The following is a 15,239-nucleotide window of genomic DNA, read 5'->3' as shown; positions in this document are numbered from 1 at the left end:
AGATGTTTATCAACTGATAAACAAAGTCTAGTACATTCCCACGCTGCAACATTATGCTAATAAAAAGAAACAACTCACAAAAGACCACATATTATGATTCCATTTATCCACAATGTCCAGAATAAATAAATACATAGAGACAGACTAGTGGATGGTTAGAGCAGGGGTGGATGGGGTGGTGAGAATGATGGCTGAAGCTCATGGGGTTTCTTTTTGGAGTGATGAAAATGTTCTGGAATTAATGGTGATAGTTGTGCAAGTCTGTGAATGCACTGAAAAACCAGTGAACTGTATACTTTAAATGGGTGATTTGTGAGGTATGTGAATTATATGTCAACAAAGCTGTTTTTGAGGAGTATGAATTAAAAAATAGCCACGAGTTGGTAACTGTTGAAGCTGGGAAGTGATCACAGTGAATTTACTAGACTATTCTACTTTTCTACACCTTTGAAATTTTACACAATAAAATCATAAGCAACATCACCGTTCGCCTAATTACTGTAATAACCTCCTAAAAGTCACCTGGCTCCTACACGTGCCGCCCCCATAGTCAGTTCTCCCCACCGCGTCAGACCAATCAGCTTAAAAGGTGATTCTCATCACATCCCTCCTCTGCTGGGATCCCTACCGTGGTTCCTTATTGCCAACAGCTTAAAACCCAAAGTCCCTACCACCACCCCAAGCCCGTGCGCTATCTATTCTCCCATTATAGTGAAAGTCACTCAGTTGTGTCCGACTCTTTGCGACCACACGGACTGTACAGTCCATGGAATTCTCCAGGCCAGAATACTGGAGTGGGTAGCCTTTCCCTTCTCCAGGGGATCTTCCCAACTCAGGGATCGAACCCAGGTCTCCCACATTGCAGGCGGATTCTTTACCAGCTGAGCCACCAGGGAAGCCCAAGAATACTGGAATGGGTAGCCTATCCCTTCTCCAGCGGATCTTCTCGACTCAGGAATCAAACCGGCTTCCACTCTTAAGTATTCTCCTCGCTCACTCTACTCCAGGTATAGCGGCCTCGTTACTGAGTTCCTCGAACATGTCAGGATGGCCCATTCATCCTCAAGTCACAGAAATGATACGAGGTCCAGGAGACATTCATCGTTTTGCAAAGGAGCAAAATGATGCACATGAGGTAAGATACTTAGCTGGCAAGTCAAACTGACGCCTTTTTAAAGAATTTTAACTTCAAATGCACAGGTGATGAACAGAAAGTGTCTCCGACCTAGAAAAGTCATTCACTAACTAGGGGTGTGGTCAGACTCGGCGCTGGCGGAGGAAGGAGAGGTGGAAACAAACCCGCTCGCCGCAAAAGTAACCTGAGTCCTCAATCGGCCTGTCTCCGCCGGTGCTCTGGAAGTGCGCAGCAGAACCAGGCCAGATCGAACAGGAGGGGAAAGCCTGGTCATCCGGGGGGGAGGGGGTGTCGGAGGCGGCAGAACGCCCACCGATGGTACCCTGTCTTCGGAAGAGGGCCACACCTGTCAGCTGAGTCGGTCCGACGTGAGAAAGGCGGGAACGGCGGGCCCCGACCGTTCCTCGGACCCCCGGCGCTCCGAGAAAGTCCGGGTTCCGCTGTAGCCCCGCTGCCAACTTCTCACTTCCGGCTTCCGGTAGCTAAGCTGTGGGATCCGGAAGTAAAACGCTCAGGTCCCGCCCCTGCCTGGCCGGCCGGCGGAAGGTGCGAGGGAGGCTGCCCAAGACGGAAACCTGAACCCGCCAGCTTTGGTTGGCCCGCGGAACATTCCCCAGTAATTAGCGTCGCGATCCGCATTCCCCCTTGTCTCTCCGGCGGGGGCAGCACCCAGCCACCAGACGATTGGCCGTCCCCCCTCCCGCTAGGGTTGGAACCACGACGAGGCTATTATCTAATAGGGCCGGTTTGACCTGTTCCGGCGACTGGTCCGGCGAGGGGACCGAGCTGCAGAAGACCCCACCCACCAACAGGGTCGAGGGGCGGGGTCAAGCAGCTGGCGGAAGTGGAGACCTGCGTGAGCGCGCAGGACCTCCCCGGGGCCCCGCGCCGAAAGCCGGACTCTAGGGGCGGGGTCGGGCCAGGGATGGGGACGCGGGCGAGCTGCGGGGAGCTGCAGGCGGACTCACGAGGTAGCGGGGACACGGCACAGCCGCAGCCGAGACAGCAGGCCGGCGCAGGTGCTCGAGGGGCAGGGCGGGCCAGGGCTGGGGCCTCCACGCTGGAGGGTGAGGACCGGAGTAGGGGGGCCCCCCCCGGCCTGGCCGGGATGCGCGCGCACCTGCCCGCGCCCTCGACCTTCCCCACCCCACGAGGGAGGGGCCCGCGGAGGCCACACCCCCTTATCTCGCCTGAGGCCGTTCAGCTCAGCCCAGGTTCCCGCCCCCGCCGGTTAAATGGGCCGGCGGGGCACAGCCCGGGGAAACGGCCGGGGACTCGGGGTCTGCGAGCGTGACGGGCGAGAGCAGCGAAGCACAGGTAACTGAGTGGGCGGTCGCGGCGCTGCGAGGCACTTTGATTGCCCAGACTTGGGAACGGGGCAAAATCCAAAAGGTCTAACCGATCTCCTGGTACCCTGCGTTGCCCTCATGGGACCCCCGAGGAGACGGAGACCCCGAGAGGGCCGGGGACTTGCCGGGGGTCTGCCTAGCGTGGCAGGAGGAGGGCTGGAGCGACACTCCCATCGGCTGCACTACCTCGCACGCTCCAGCTCATTGTGGAGTTTCTGCCTGCATCCTGGGCAACGTGGTCTTAGTCAGATCGTACGCTGCTCCAGCGGTGTTTTACTCAGTCGCCCCAGAGCTGAGGCCCTAGTAAGAATCCAGTAATGCTTTGGGTCATTTTGTAATATACACCACGGAAGAAGGTTGCCCAGAGAGGATGGCCGGAGCCCAGGGCCAGCAGTTTCTTATCTTCCAAACATCCTGCTTCCCGGGTATTCACAGTCAGTGGTTTCAGTAATGAAACATCTGCTGGAGGAGAGCCCCTCGGCTCCTGCCTTGTCAACTGAGTTTTTCTTTCACTAGAGAGCGCCATGGCAGAGCAGGTGGCTCTGAGCCGGACCCAGGTGTGCGGGATCCTGCGAGAAGAGCTGTACCAGGGCGATGACTTCCATCAGGCCGATACGCACATCTTTATCATCATGGGTGCATCGGTGAGTCTCCCCTACTAAGCCCCACAGCTTAAAAGCAGCAGAAAGGACCTCACGGTGCCTGTGCTTTCCCAACTGCTGCCGTTGGGCCCCTTGGGCTCTTGCCCCTGCTCAGGGGCCACTGTCAACCCGTTACCACCCAGTGTACACACACCATGAGGCATTTCTGAAGTCCGTGTGTAGCCATTGACTGTAGACCTCTGTCCTGGAGCTGGGAGGCCATTCGGGACTGTCTGGTTGGACTTCCTTCTCCACAGGGGAGACAGAGAGGTAAACAGGGGAAGCAGTCCATTCCAGAAGGGTGTTTTCCAAACGTGTTTCTGACTTGACAGATGTCACACAGTTAGTGCCAGAAGTAGGATCCAGGGTCCTATCTCTACCTTGTCTGTCTACCCTCAAGCTCCCCAAGGACACACACTTGACCCTTCTTGAAACCCCATCTCTTTGCCCCAACTTCCAAGGCCTCCCAAGGAGCTGAGACCAGCCCCATTGTCCAGCCAGTGGAACTGCCACTTTGCTGTGATCAGAAAGGCCAGAGACTAGAAGCAAAGGCACAAACAGAGTGTGCTAACCATACATGCCGGACGTGGGGGAACGTGAGAGGGTGGGTGGGTCCTCAGAGAGCCATGAATGACCCCCCCACCCCCGCCAACTAAAAGCACTCTCCCCATGTGCCACGTGGAAATAAGATTGACCGGTGGCAAGATGTGAGAAAGGGCTGGAACACTGTCGACGTTTCATCTCAAAGGGAAACTTTTCACCCTGGACGAAACTGAGAATCCGCTCCCTGGGATTACGAGCATCTCTGCTGGTGACTTACTGTATAAACCTGAAGCGAGAGTTCTACCAAGCTAATGAGCTCTTGACAGGGCAGGCAGGGTCTCTCTGTCCCTTCCATACCCCTGTCCCCTCAGCTCTGGAGGAATTAGATTCTTCGTTCATGTATCATAACAGGCCACTGCCCTTTGCAGAACGTGCTTCCTGCCAGTTGTGTGATTCTGGTCAGAACTTGGAAAAAGAGCCAGAATGTAGGGCAGGGGGCTTTGTGGGTGAGGAGGGCTGTGCCGGTGGGAGGGAAGGGAAGGCCAACCAAAACTCTCCCCTGATCATCTTATCACCCCAAGACTGTAGGATGCCCAGGAGGGGCGCAGAGCGGGGGCAGGCTTAGCCCCAACCCTGGCCCCAGCCTCATCCCTTAGAGGAGCCAGAAACCTTAACACCTGGGACTTGGTCCAAGAAATAGGTTGACAAAGAAAGTTACTTGGGATTATTTCTCCTTTTTCCCCATCCCCATCCCAGCCTGTCCCAAGACACTCCAGCAGAGGGTCCCCAGCCTCAGTAAATGACCTATGACCCCAGACCCTCAACTCCAATTAAACACCTCACTGAGAGCATCCAAGTGTGCTCTGTGGCCTGGGCCAAGTGTCTCCTCCTCTCTCAACCCTACCGTCTCCACTTGGCAACGGAGGTCTTTGGAAACCAGCGCCGAGGGCCCCCAGGGCTCTGCTGAGCTGATTCGGTGACTCCTCCCTGCCTTCACTGTGTGCTGGCCTTGGCGTTGGGCAACACTGTATCTTTGCAATCTGAGCAGTTCCCCTTTGCTCTTCTCTGCTCCCAGAGCAATCAGCAGAGGCTTCTAGGGCAGAAAGAGGAAGTGCCGCCTGCAGCTGGGCAGGGCGGGGCAGGAGGAGGACCAAGTCCTCCTTAGAAGAGCCTCTTTTTTGTTGTTGTTTTGTTTCTCCCCCTCCTGCTGGGATGTGTGGGAGGCAGGCAGGTGGTACAAACCTGCTACTCTGTGAGACCAAGGAGTTCTCCGCAGCACAGCAGGCAACTGCCCTGTGGACCCCCACCCCCTACCGTGGGAGCTGTCCCCAAGGTGAGTGCATGTGACAGCAAACACTACCCGGCCTTCACGCCCCAGGCCTTGGGAGGCGCCAAGGCCCGCAGAGCCAGGGCCTCAGAGCAGAGCCTGCGACTCCGAAAAGGATGGGCTGCCCCTCTCCTCGGCCGGCTTTGCCCAACCCGTGCCCATAAACCCAGCTTCCGCCCTGGGGGCCGTCTGAAGGCCGACCCAAGGAGTTACCGGATGGCCTTGCAGCTGCAGCCATTCCCTGCTCCCTCCTCCGGACTCCCACCCTCGGTAGGAGGGCAGTGGAGGTACTTACAGGACCTGGTCCAGAGGCCTCTGGAACCCGAGAACCCTGTTTCTCCTCTCAGACCGGCGTTGGGAGACGAACCCTGGGCCCTCCGGGCTGGAGCCACTCTAACCCCCAGTGGAAACAGAGAGAGATTGGGATGAAAGAAAGAACAAGCCAAGGAGCCCCGTCAGGCAGAAGTGGCTCACTGCAGGGTCCTCAGGGCGGCCTTTGCCTCTGGGCCTCAGTTTCCCCATCTGGGCCATGGGCTCGATGAGTGCTCCAGGGCCCATCCCAGAGATGGGGTCCCGCCAGGGCTGAGCTGGAGGACCCGGGCCCTCTCTCCTTGGGGGGTGCTTCTGGGCCGCCTCCCCTCCTGGGGCGATAAGATTCCTGCTGTGTCGCGGTGACTCTGGTGCTCCCCCAAAGGCCTGATGAGTCATGAGCCCCACTGCCCAGAAGGGAGGCTGGGCAGATTCTTGACCCGAGGGGGATAGAGCCCACCCTGGCCCGGCCTTCAGAGTTCTACTGCCACGCGCTCCACCCTAACACCCTGCGAGACCAAGAGCTCCTCAGACTGAAGACTTCAGATCAGATCAGGACAGATGGGGGTGGCTGGAAATCTGCAGTAGGCCCTGCTCCTGCTGCTAAGTCACCACGTGGCCCCAGACTCCTCCAGACCCCACGCGCGCTGTGGTCTCAGCCCACGTTACTTCCGGCAGAGCAATCAGGCCCAGGCTGCTGGGTAGTGGGGGCCTCCTAGGCCTCTGCACCCCACCCCGCCCCATCCAGGTCCTACCTCACTTCTCCCTCGGGTGAGTGACTCGGAGCCCCAGGCTGCTGGTGGCAGGACTGAGCTGAACAAGGCGAGCAGGTTCCACCCCTTGCTAATCCACAAGGGACCGGTGAGGGCAGTCGGGTGCAGGGTGCCGTGACTCAGCAGACGAGACACTAGCCCACTGGAATTTGATCAGAAGCAAACATTCCTCTGGGCCAGGAAGGCCGGGAGGTGCCCACTGATGGGGGACTGATGGTTTCTCCTGCCGGAGCCCCGCAACAGGAGGGGGGTGGCAGAAAGCGGGCACTGCTGGGCACTAGGAGGAGAGGGCTGCAGGGGGTGCAGCTAGGCTCCAGGGAGACCCCAGCCGGGGGTCAGAGACCAACCTTGAGGCACTGCTGTCTCTGGGCTTCCAAGGGAAGGTGGCCAGGAGGAGGGGGCCCCACTCCAGAGCCCTCAGCGATCAGTTCTGAGCAGCTGGCGGACGGGGTAGGGGCCACGACACAGGGCACCCTGGTTTGGGAACCACCCACCGGAGCACTCGGGTTCCGCTGGAGCCTGGAGGTGGCGGAGAGACACTGGCCCGTGTGGGCTGGGCAGTAGCCAAGACCTGCGCCAGAGCAGACACGTGGACTCATCCACGTACAGATGTCAGCTCGGCCCAGGAGATGGAGGGTGAAGCCGCAAATGGGGACCGAGCGTGCAAGCCTCAAAAGTGGCCCGCCCTCGCCCCCAGCCAGAGGAGGACTCGCCCACCCGGTAGATCCCCGAGTACCTTCCTCACGGCCCATCTAGGGGTGCAGATTGCAATCGGTTCTGGTCCTGCGGCTCCTCTCTGAAGCAGTCCACACATGTGACCGCATCCAGTGCTAACGTGGCTCCTAAGAGGTCATTTTGCCCTGAAGACTCAGGTCCTCACCCCTGGAGGTGGTTTTCCTGTCCGGGGCGAGTCTAGCAGCTCTGCCCAGCAGCTCTCGCTGATGACAGGGCAGGGGGCATGAAAGGGCGCCTGCTCTGCACCCAAGCCATACCCAGGCTCGCCACCTCTTCCACCCAGAATGGAGAATTCCTTTGTCAGGTCACCAAAAGCAAGCAGGTGGCCATGGCTATAGCAGCTAAACCAGCGTGGAGAGAAGGGACTGGGTGACTTCATGGGATGACCACGTTGTTGCTCACAGTTGCTGTGTCTTCACACACTTGCCATTATCTTGGAAAGTTTCACATGGTCAACAGCAAGCGCGGCCAGGGCCGCGGTCTGCTCAGTTGTTCTTTTCAGTCTTTTTATTGTAGGCAACATTCGCACACATCGAAAGACATCTCTGTCCAGTCTTCTCTGCCAATCGGTTCCAACCTTTATCGGCAGAGACAACGTTTCCATCTCCCTAGCCAGTCCACCTCCTGCTCTGGACTCTCACTTCTGTCGCTGTGGCTCTGTTTTGCCTTTTCTAAAGCTTCACTTAAATGAACTCAGGGCGTTGAGTCTTGTGTGTCCAGCACTCTGGTTCTGAGAATCGCTTGTGCTGAGTAGGTCACTGGCTCATCCCTTTTTTCTTGGTTGGTAATCTTTGTTCTTGCCCCCTGCACGGCTTGCAGGATCTTAGTTCCCCAACCAGGGATCGAACCCGCAACCCCCTGTGGTGGCGTCCTAAACACTGGACCACCAGAGAATCCCCCCGGCTCATCCCTTGGTGTTACTGAGTGCGTGTCCCACTGTGTGGATGTCCAGCTTGTCCATCCCCTGTTGACGGCCTTTCACTGTGTCCCAGCTCAGGGCTATTGGGAATCATCAATTCATCTTGTTGTGAAGTATGTGGTCAAGCCTTTACCGATCTTGAATTCTTGTTTTGTTGTCGAGTGGGTTTTTTTCTTTTTAATTGACCTTTTTAACCACATTCAAGTGTACTAACCAGTGGCATTTAACACATTTCACGATATCAAGGGGATTGGGTTATATATTCTAGATACTACATCTGGTGAATGTTTTCTCCCAGTCTGTGGCTTGTCTATTCATCTTGTTTTTTCTCCCAATTCATCTTGTTAATAGTGTCTTCTGATGACCAAAAGTTTCTAATTTTGCTCAAGCCTTCATTCATCCATTTTTCCAGTTATTGCACTCTGTGTCCTAGCTAAGAAATCTGTTTCTACTCCCATCTATTAACTTTTTCAAACTTAAAATCTCATTAATTGCAATAATTTGCATAAAGTGTGGTTTTCTTTTTTTAAATGGACAGGCAGTCAGCTAGAGACCAGGCCTGTGTGACACTTCCTTCCCCACCTTGTCGTGGGTCTTGTTCTCTGCTTGCCGCTGGTGGGGCATTGAGTAAAGAGCCAAAGACAGGCCCTCTTTTCTTGCTCCTGGTTGTTGAAAGAGGATTATTTCAACCTTTCCCTACAATATATGATGTTTGTGGAGTTTTTAACAGGGGCTGCTTAGCAAGATGAGAAAGTTCCCTTTTATGCCTAGTCTGGGAAGAGGTCCTATCATGCTGCTGCTAAGTCACGTCAGTCGTGTCCGACTCTGTGCAACCCCATAGACGGCAGCCCACCAAGCTCCCCTGTCCCTGGGATTCTCCAGGCAAGAACACTGGAGTGGGTTGCCATTTCCTTCTCCAATGCATGAAAGTGAAAAGTGAAAGTGAAGTCGCTAAGTTGTATCCGACTCTTCACAACCCCGTGGACTGCAGCCTACCAGGCTTCTCCATCCATGGGATTTTCCAGGCAAGAGTACTGGAGTGGGGTGCCATCGCCTTCTCTGCCTATCATGCTAGGTGTTGAAATTTCTGGAACATTTAATCTCCATCTGGTGAGTTTTAACAAGGTTCCTAGATTAAAAGTTCGAAAGGAGTAGACATATGGCTTAGAGCTTTTTTTCCTCTAATCTGTTCATGTAGTCAATGTTAATGATTTTTTTTTTTTTTTTTTTTTTTTTTGCTTTTCAGTATTAAACCAAGCTTTCATTTGCAGGATGATCCCAACTTAGTTCGGACATACTCCACGTTTGACGTTGTGGGGTTGGGTTTGCTGGTATCTCCTGCAGAATTGTTTGCACCTGTATCTGTGTTCATGGATGAGATAGGCTTGGGACCACCTGTGCACATTTCTCAGCCTCTCTGGCCGCAGGGTCCCAGGGCCATCATGCAGCTTGGCAGACGCTCCCTGGTCAGGCTTTGCCTCCGACTGGCGGTCTCTCTCTGTGGCATTTTGTGAGACCTGTTGGCAGAGCTGTGTCTGTCAGGGGCCGGGTTGGGCTTGCTGCAAAGGGTGTGAACGCCATCCTGTCTCCTTAATGATCATTGCCTCCCCAGGTCCCTCGCTCCATTGTGGTATGTTGGAATTTTCCAGAAAAGTGTCCATTTCATGTAACTTGTCAGATGTGGGATAAGGTCATTCACAAAACCCTCTGCCGTCTTTCCTGTCAGTAGTTTTGTCCCACTGCCCCTGTGATTCTTGGTGCCTTTTTAAAAAGCAATCTTGCCCAGGGGACTGTTTGAATTAACTTAATTTGTCTTTTTCAAATACCAAGATGGGTCTTAGTTGAGCTGTTCTTTTGGCTTGTTTTCCATTTTATTCATTTTTACTTTGCAGTATTTCCTACCTTGTAATTTGTTTGGCTTTTAAATTCTGCTGTCCTTTTTCTAGGGCTTCCCTGATGGCTCAGTAGTAAAGAATCTGCCTGCAATGCAGGAGACTCGGGTTCAATCCCTGAGCCAGGAAGATCTCCTGGAGGAGGTAACGGCTACCCACTCCAGTATTCTTGCCTGGCGCATTCCATGGACAGCGAAGCCTGATGGGCTGCAGTCCGTGGGGTCGCAAAGAGTCGGACACGACCGAGCGACAATGGATGGTCCTTTTTCGAACTTTTTCAATTGAATGCTGAGCTCATCAGCTTCGAGCCATTCTTTTTTTTGCTAACATGAGCATTTAAAGTCATGCCTCAGTTTTGTTGCGCGCTACTTCCAGTGCCATTCAGTTCCAGTGAGTCTAGGGTTTTCTTTAGCCCACGAGCTCTTTAGAAGCGGCTTCTTGTGTTGGCTTTGGTTTTACCCATTGAACCACAAGACGAGTCTGTGGATTATGGAACCAGCGGGTTAATGGGGTACCTCCTGGCTAGTGCAAGGTCTCTTTCCCTTGAGGTGCCCCCCAGCAACGTACGGGCACTCCAGGCCAGGGTCAAGGGCTAGACTGGGTCCCAGTTCAAGTGGCTCAGGCTACACACAGGGGGCAGGACAAGCGTGCACAGGTCTCCCCTCATGGGGGTGATCTGGGGTGTTTCCTCAGCTCCTAACCATGCCTGTTTCTCTGCCACAGGGGGACCTGGCCAAGAAGAAGATCTACCCCACCATCTGGTAAGCCTGTGTCCCCACTGCCCCCTGTGGCCTCCCCGTGCCCCCTCGCCCTTGCCGCAGCCATTCTCTGCCCTCAGGTGGCTGTTCCGGGATGGCCTTTTGCCTGAAGACACCTACATTGTGGGCTACGCCCGCTCCCGCCTCACAGTGGCTGACATCCGCAAGCAGAGTGAGCCCTTCTTCAAAGTGAGTGGCTTCTGGGGTCTCGGCAGGTTGCACACTTTCCCTGTCCCCACAGAGGCCCTTCGTCCCGCACCTCCTGTGCCAGGCCACCCCCTCCCTGGCACCTCCCAGCCCCCTGTGACTTGGGCTCACTACTTCCTTCCCGCTGTACCCTGTGACCTCTCCAACATGGAGATGCCTGCCTTCTCTCAACACACGGTACTTGGGTGTCATGACTTCAGAGAGAGAGCTATCTCCCAGGTCCCAGTTTGCTGGATTCTGGCTTCTGTCTTAGGGCATTGAGGCCCCCACCCCCCACCCCCGTGGGCGTGAAGAGCTGGAGCTGTGAGTGACCCCAGTGCAAGGCTAGGATGGCTGACCTCTCAGGGAGCCCGCTCTGCCTGTGGGCTCACAGGAGAGCAAGGCAGGGGACCAAGATGCTTGTGTCCGTGTTGCCCAGGCTACCCCGGAGGAGAAGTCCAAGCTGGAGGAGTTCTTTGCCCGCAACTCCTATGTGGCCGGCCAGTACGATGATGCTGCCTCCTATGAGTGTCTCAACAGCCACATAAATGCCCTTCACCAGGGCACACAGACCAACCGCCTCTTCTACCTGGCCTTGCCCCCCACTGTCTACGAGGCTGTCACCAAAAACATCCACGAGACCTGCATGAGCCAGACGTAAGGCTGGTCTTCCTCCCTCTCTCCCTGCCTCCAGGATGTGCCCTACCCTGGTGCGACCTGCCCCAGCAAGCTGAGCAGAGCCCCCGGGGCCAACTGGTCTAGGCAGTCTGAAAAAGATAGATGCCCCTGGTTTGTTACTTCCATGAATTCAGTCCGCGGAGAAGGGGCGTTTTCCGTTTTCTGGAAATTTCCCGAAAATGCTCGCACCCATAGTTACCATCCAGATCCCTATATAGACCCTCAGGGTCACCTCCACAGAAATCCCACTGTCCCTGGCAGCAGTCCCAACTAACCACCACAAGGTGGCAGTGTTGCTCCACGAAACTTTCACTGCTGCCGGCTTATTCTCAGGCTCTCGGCACTTCCCCCGGCCCCCTCGACCACCACCAGGGGCCGGTGTTGCTCCACGGGAACCCTGCTGCCTGTGACGCAGTAGCTCCTGTGTGCTTGCTTATGTCCCCCAAGCCAGGGCCATGTCTGTTTCACTTTGTCCCAGGTTTGGATGTGGAATGGCCACATTAACTCTCCGTTAGGATAAAGGCGGCTTCCCTTGTAGTTCAGTCGGTAAAGTATCTGCCTGAAGTGCAGGAGACCCGGGTTCAATCCCTGGGTGGGGAAGATCCCCTGGAGAAGGACATGGCAACCCACTCCAGTATTCTTGTCTGGAAAATCTCATGGACAGAGGAGCCTGGTGGGCTGCAGTCCATGGGGTCGTAAAGAGTCAAGCATGACTGAGCGACTAACACTTCTTGCCCACATTCAAACCCTCAGGGGGGAGCTATGCCTTTGACATCCCCTCCCCCTATTTCCCCACTAGCTCAGGGCACCCCCAGACCCTGCAGGACCCCTGCATTGCCAGGATGGAGCAGAGAGGGCAGGAGGCGCTCCTCCCACTCGCCAGCTGGTCAGACTAGAAGGCTTCTGAGGAAGCTTTGAGCCAGGCCCCACGGGCTGGGAATTAGAAGCGATGTCCTCTGGGCAGAGGCCAGAGGAGACCCAGCCCTGCAGAGCTTGGCTGGCCCAGCTGACTGCTAAGAGGAGGTGGGAAGTCTCTGCCTTCACTCCCTAGGGAAGGGAGGGTGGACGGGGATGGGATGCTGAGCCCTGCCCCCGCAGGGAGGTGATACAGTTCTGGGCTCTCGCAGAGGCTGGAACCGCATCATTGTGGAGAAGCCCTTCGGGAGGGACCTGCAGAGCTCCGACCGGCTGTCCAACCACATCGCCTCCCTGTTCCGTGAGGACCAGATCTACCGCATTGACCACTACCTGGGCAAAGAGATGGTCCAGAACCTCATGGTGCTGAGGTGCGCTGGGACCAGGGCTGGGGGCCAGGGGTCCCAGGCCGCCCCTCTCCGATGCACAGTCAGCCTCCATGTGCCCTTCCCCCAGGTTTGCCAACAGGATCTTTGGGCCCATCTGGAACCGGGACAACATCGCCTGTGTCATCCTCACCTTCAAAGAACCCTTTGGCACTGAGGGTCGTGGGGGCTACTTTGATGAATTTGGGATCATCCGGTGAGAGCCTGGCTCCCTTATCTGGGGAGGTGGGCACAGGTACCATCCCACTCCCCTGCAGGTCCCCCCGCCCTGCTCTGGGCTTCTGGCCCCCTGAGGTTCAAGTTGGGCAGCATGAGTGTCCGAGCAGTCAGTGGGGACTGTAAAGGGTGGGGTCACTGTCTTCTGCCTTTCCTTAAGGGGACCTGGCAGACAGTGGGGATCAGGAAGGAAGCTCGCTGCTTGTTGCTGGAAGGCCAAGTTCGAGGCCCTGAGTGACTCGAAGGTGGCAGACAAGGAGGGGCTAAGGGAGCTCATGCCTCACTCCTTCCTGCCCCCAGGGATGTGATGCAGAACCACCTCCTGCAGATGCTGTGTCTGGTGGCCATGGAGAAGCCTGCCTCCACCGACTCAGACGACGTGCGTGATGAGAAGGTGGGCGGGGTCACCCCCTCCCTGCCCAGCCCCCATTTCCCCAGCCACCCATCCTGAGCACCAGGTGCCTTGGGCCAGCAGGTGGGCAGCCTACCAGAGAACTGGCACGGCCATGCGACTGAGTTTCTCCTGCAGAAGAAGTGAGGGTAGGGTGAGGTGGTCCCGGAGGGCCCTCGCGGGATGGAGCTTGCAGCCCAGCTTTGGCAGCAGGAGCAAAGCTGCACGCGGGCCATCTCCTGACTATTGGGGCCACTTGCCTATCCAGGAAGGCCACTCCTGGGCGTTAACATGGCTCCCTGGCACCCAGCGTCCTCTTTACCCAAGGGGCCTGTCTTCCCGGTTCTCCTGCAGGTCAAGGTGTTGAAATGTATCTCAGAGGTGCAAGCGAGCAACGTGGTCCTGGGCCAGTATGTGGGGAACCCCGATGGAGAAGGGGAGGCCACCAAAGGGTACCTGGACGACCCCACGGTGCCCCGCGGGTCCACCACAGCCACCTTTGCGGCCGCCGTCCTCTATGTGGAAAACGAGCGCTGGGATGGTAGGTGGTGCTGCTGGCCCGTGGAGACGGGAGCTGGCCCCTGCGGCCGGCCGAGCGCTCTGCAAAGCCAGCTGTGTCTGTCCCCGTCTCTTCCCAGGGGTGCCCTTCATCCTGCGCTGCGGCAAAGCCCTGAACGAGCGCAAGGCCGAGGTGCGCCTGCAGTTCCGCGACGTGGCCGGGGACATCTTCCGGCAGCAGTGCAAGCGCAACGAGCTGGTGATCCGCGTGCAGCCCAACGAGGCCGTGTACACCAAGATGATGACCAAGAAGCCCGGCATGTTCTTCAACCCCGAGGAGTCGGAGCTTGACCTGACCTACGGCAACCGATACAAGGTGGGCGCCCGCCCGCCCCCTGGGCAGGGGTGGTGGCCCAGGGCTCTGCAGGGCTCAGCACCTTGGTGACACCCTGTGGCTTGCCCGCAGAACGTGAAGCTCCCCGACGCCTATGAGCGCCTCATCCTGGACGTCTTCTGTGGGAGCCAGATGCACTTTGTGCGCAGGTGAAGGGAGGCCCCCTGCCCCCTCCCCCTCCCCCCTCCATCCTCCTCTCCCTTTATCCTCCCGCCTCCATCCCCATTCCCCACCCCCCTCCATCCCCCTCCTTTCCCACTCCCTCCTCTGTTCCCCTCCCTCCTTGGTCCCACCGGCCTCCCATCCCCACCCCTGTCCCCTCAGTGATGAACTGCGGGAGGCCTGGCGGATCTTCACTCCACTGCTGCACCACATCGAACGCGAGAAGGCCCAGCCCATCCCCTACGTGTACGGCAGGTATGTCTATGCAGGAGGTGCAGGGGACAGGATGGGGTGTGGATGGGGGGTGACGGGGATGGACCCTGGGGCTCAGGGCTCCCTCACCACTCCCCACCGCCTGTCCCCCTGCCAGCCGGGGACCTGTGGAGGCAGACGAGCTGATGAAGCGCGTGGGCTTCCAGTACGAGGGCACCTACAAGTGGGTAAACCCCCACAAGCTCTGAGCTGGCCCTCCTCCTGTGCTTCCTGGCCCCTCCCACCTCTCTCGCTCCACTGCCCCCCCACCAGACCCAGCTCCAGAGGACTCGGGACCACCGCCCCCAGCCCCACATTCCTGCCCCGGGCTGGGGCCACCCCCCCACCTGCCCCTGGGCCCAGTCGCATTCCTCGGCCAACCAGCACTGTGACCCCACCCGCACCCTGGCCCAGCCAGCCTGTGTCCCCGGGACTGAGCCTCCCTGCCTCCCTGCCACCCAGAGCAAGCAAGAGGAGGGCTACAGTTGAGGAAGATGGGGGCAAAGTCCTCAGAAGGCCGGGGATGGGGCCCCCACACCCCCAGTCTCAGTGCCACTCCACATTCCTGGTACCCCCCGGAAGGGACCTCCATGCCGCCCAGTGCCCTCCCTGCGCTGGGCCCTCCGAATGTCCGTGTGCCCCCCAGCGCCCCACCATCACCATAACTCAGCACTCCACAGCCACCCCAACTCACCCCCACGCCCCACCCTCCGCCCCAAGGTGGCACCCTTGCCACCTGAAAAGTGAAAGCAGCAAAGTGCCATTAAATCAGCAAACTGA

General features: G+C 57.3%; 2 protein-coding genes across 26 annotated transcripts in view; one reads left to right on the top strand and one right to left on the bottom strand.

Moving 5' to 3' along the window:
- Positions 1–2,236, bottom strand: part of IKBKG (inhibitor of nuclear factor kappa B kinase regulatory subunit gamma) — a 19,703-nt gene extending 17,467 nt beyond the window's left edge. For 4 of the 18 annotated variants that reach the window (XM_081568090.1, XM_081568096.1, XM_081568093.1 and 1 more), the window contains exon 1: positions 879–1,605. Coding sequence is in view for 4 of the 18 variants with exons in the window: in XM_081568082.1 (XP_081424208.1) it covers positions 1,320–1,409 (90 nt within the window). In the remaining 14 variants the exon portion in view is untranslated. Of the gene's footprint in view, positions 1–878; positions 1,606–2,103 lie in introns of those variants that run through there. The other 14 variants (XM_081568082.1, XM_081568084.1, XM_081568083.1 and 11 more) reach the window with 4 other exon arrangements.
- Positions 1,674–15,239, top strand: G6PD (glucose-6-phosphate dehydrogenase). Of its 8 annotated transcripts, none has more exons than XM_081568079.1 (14): positions 1,674–1,751; positions 3,001–3,128; positions 9,678–9,767; positions 10,347–10,384; positions 10,462–10,570; positions 11,007–11,224; positions 12,373–12,531; positions 12,617–12,742; positions 13,063–13,156; positions 13,508–13,694; positions 13,792–14,027; positions 14,118–14,194; positions 14,370–14,462; positions 14,578–15,239. In XM_081568079.1, exons 2-14 carry the CDS (start codon positions 3,009–3,011, stop codon positions 14,666–14,668), a joined length of 1,638 nt encoding a protein of 545 aa, XP_081424205.1. In that variant the 5' UTR covers positions 1,674–1,751; positions 3,001–3,008; the 3' UTR covers positions 14,669–15,239. The 8 variants fall into 8 exon arrangements, with proteins under 8 accessions (XP_081424205.1, XP_081424207.1, XP_081424201.1 ...); XM_081568075.1 differs by lacking the exon at positions 1,674–1,751 and adding an exon at positions 1,976–2,106; XM_081568073.1 differs by lacking the exon at positions 1,674–1,751 and adding an exon at positions 1,976–2,154.

This window comes from Giraffa tippelskirchi, chromosome X (genome assembly GCF_054371585.1).
Source record: "Giraffa tippelskirchi isolate mGirTip1 chromosome X, T2T-mGirTip1v1.2.pri, whole genome shotgun sequence".
NCBI lineage: Eukaryota > Metazoa > Chordata > Mammalia > Artiodactyla > Giraffidae > Giraffa > Giraffa tippelskirchi.
Note: the sequence above shows the minus strand (reverse complement) of the source record. Positions and strands in the feature narration are given on the sequence as shown.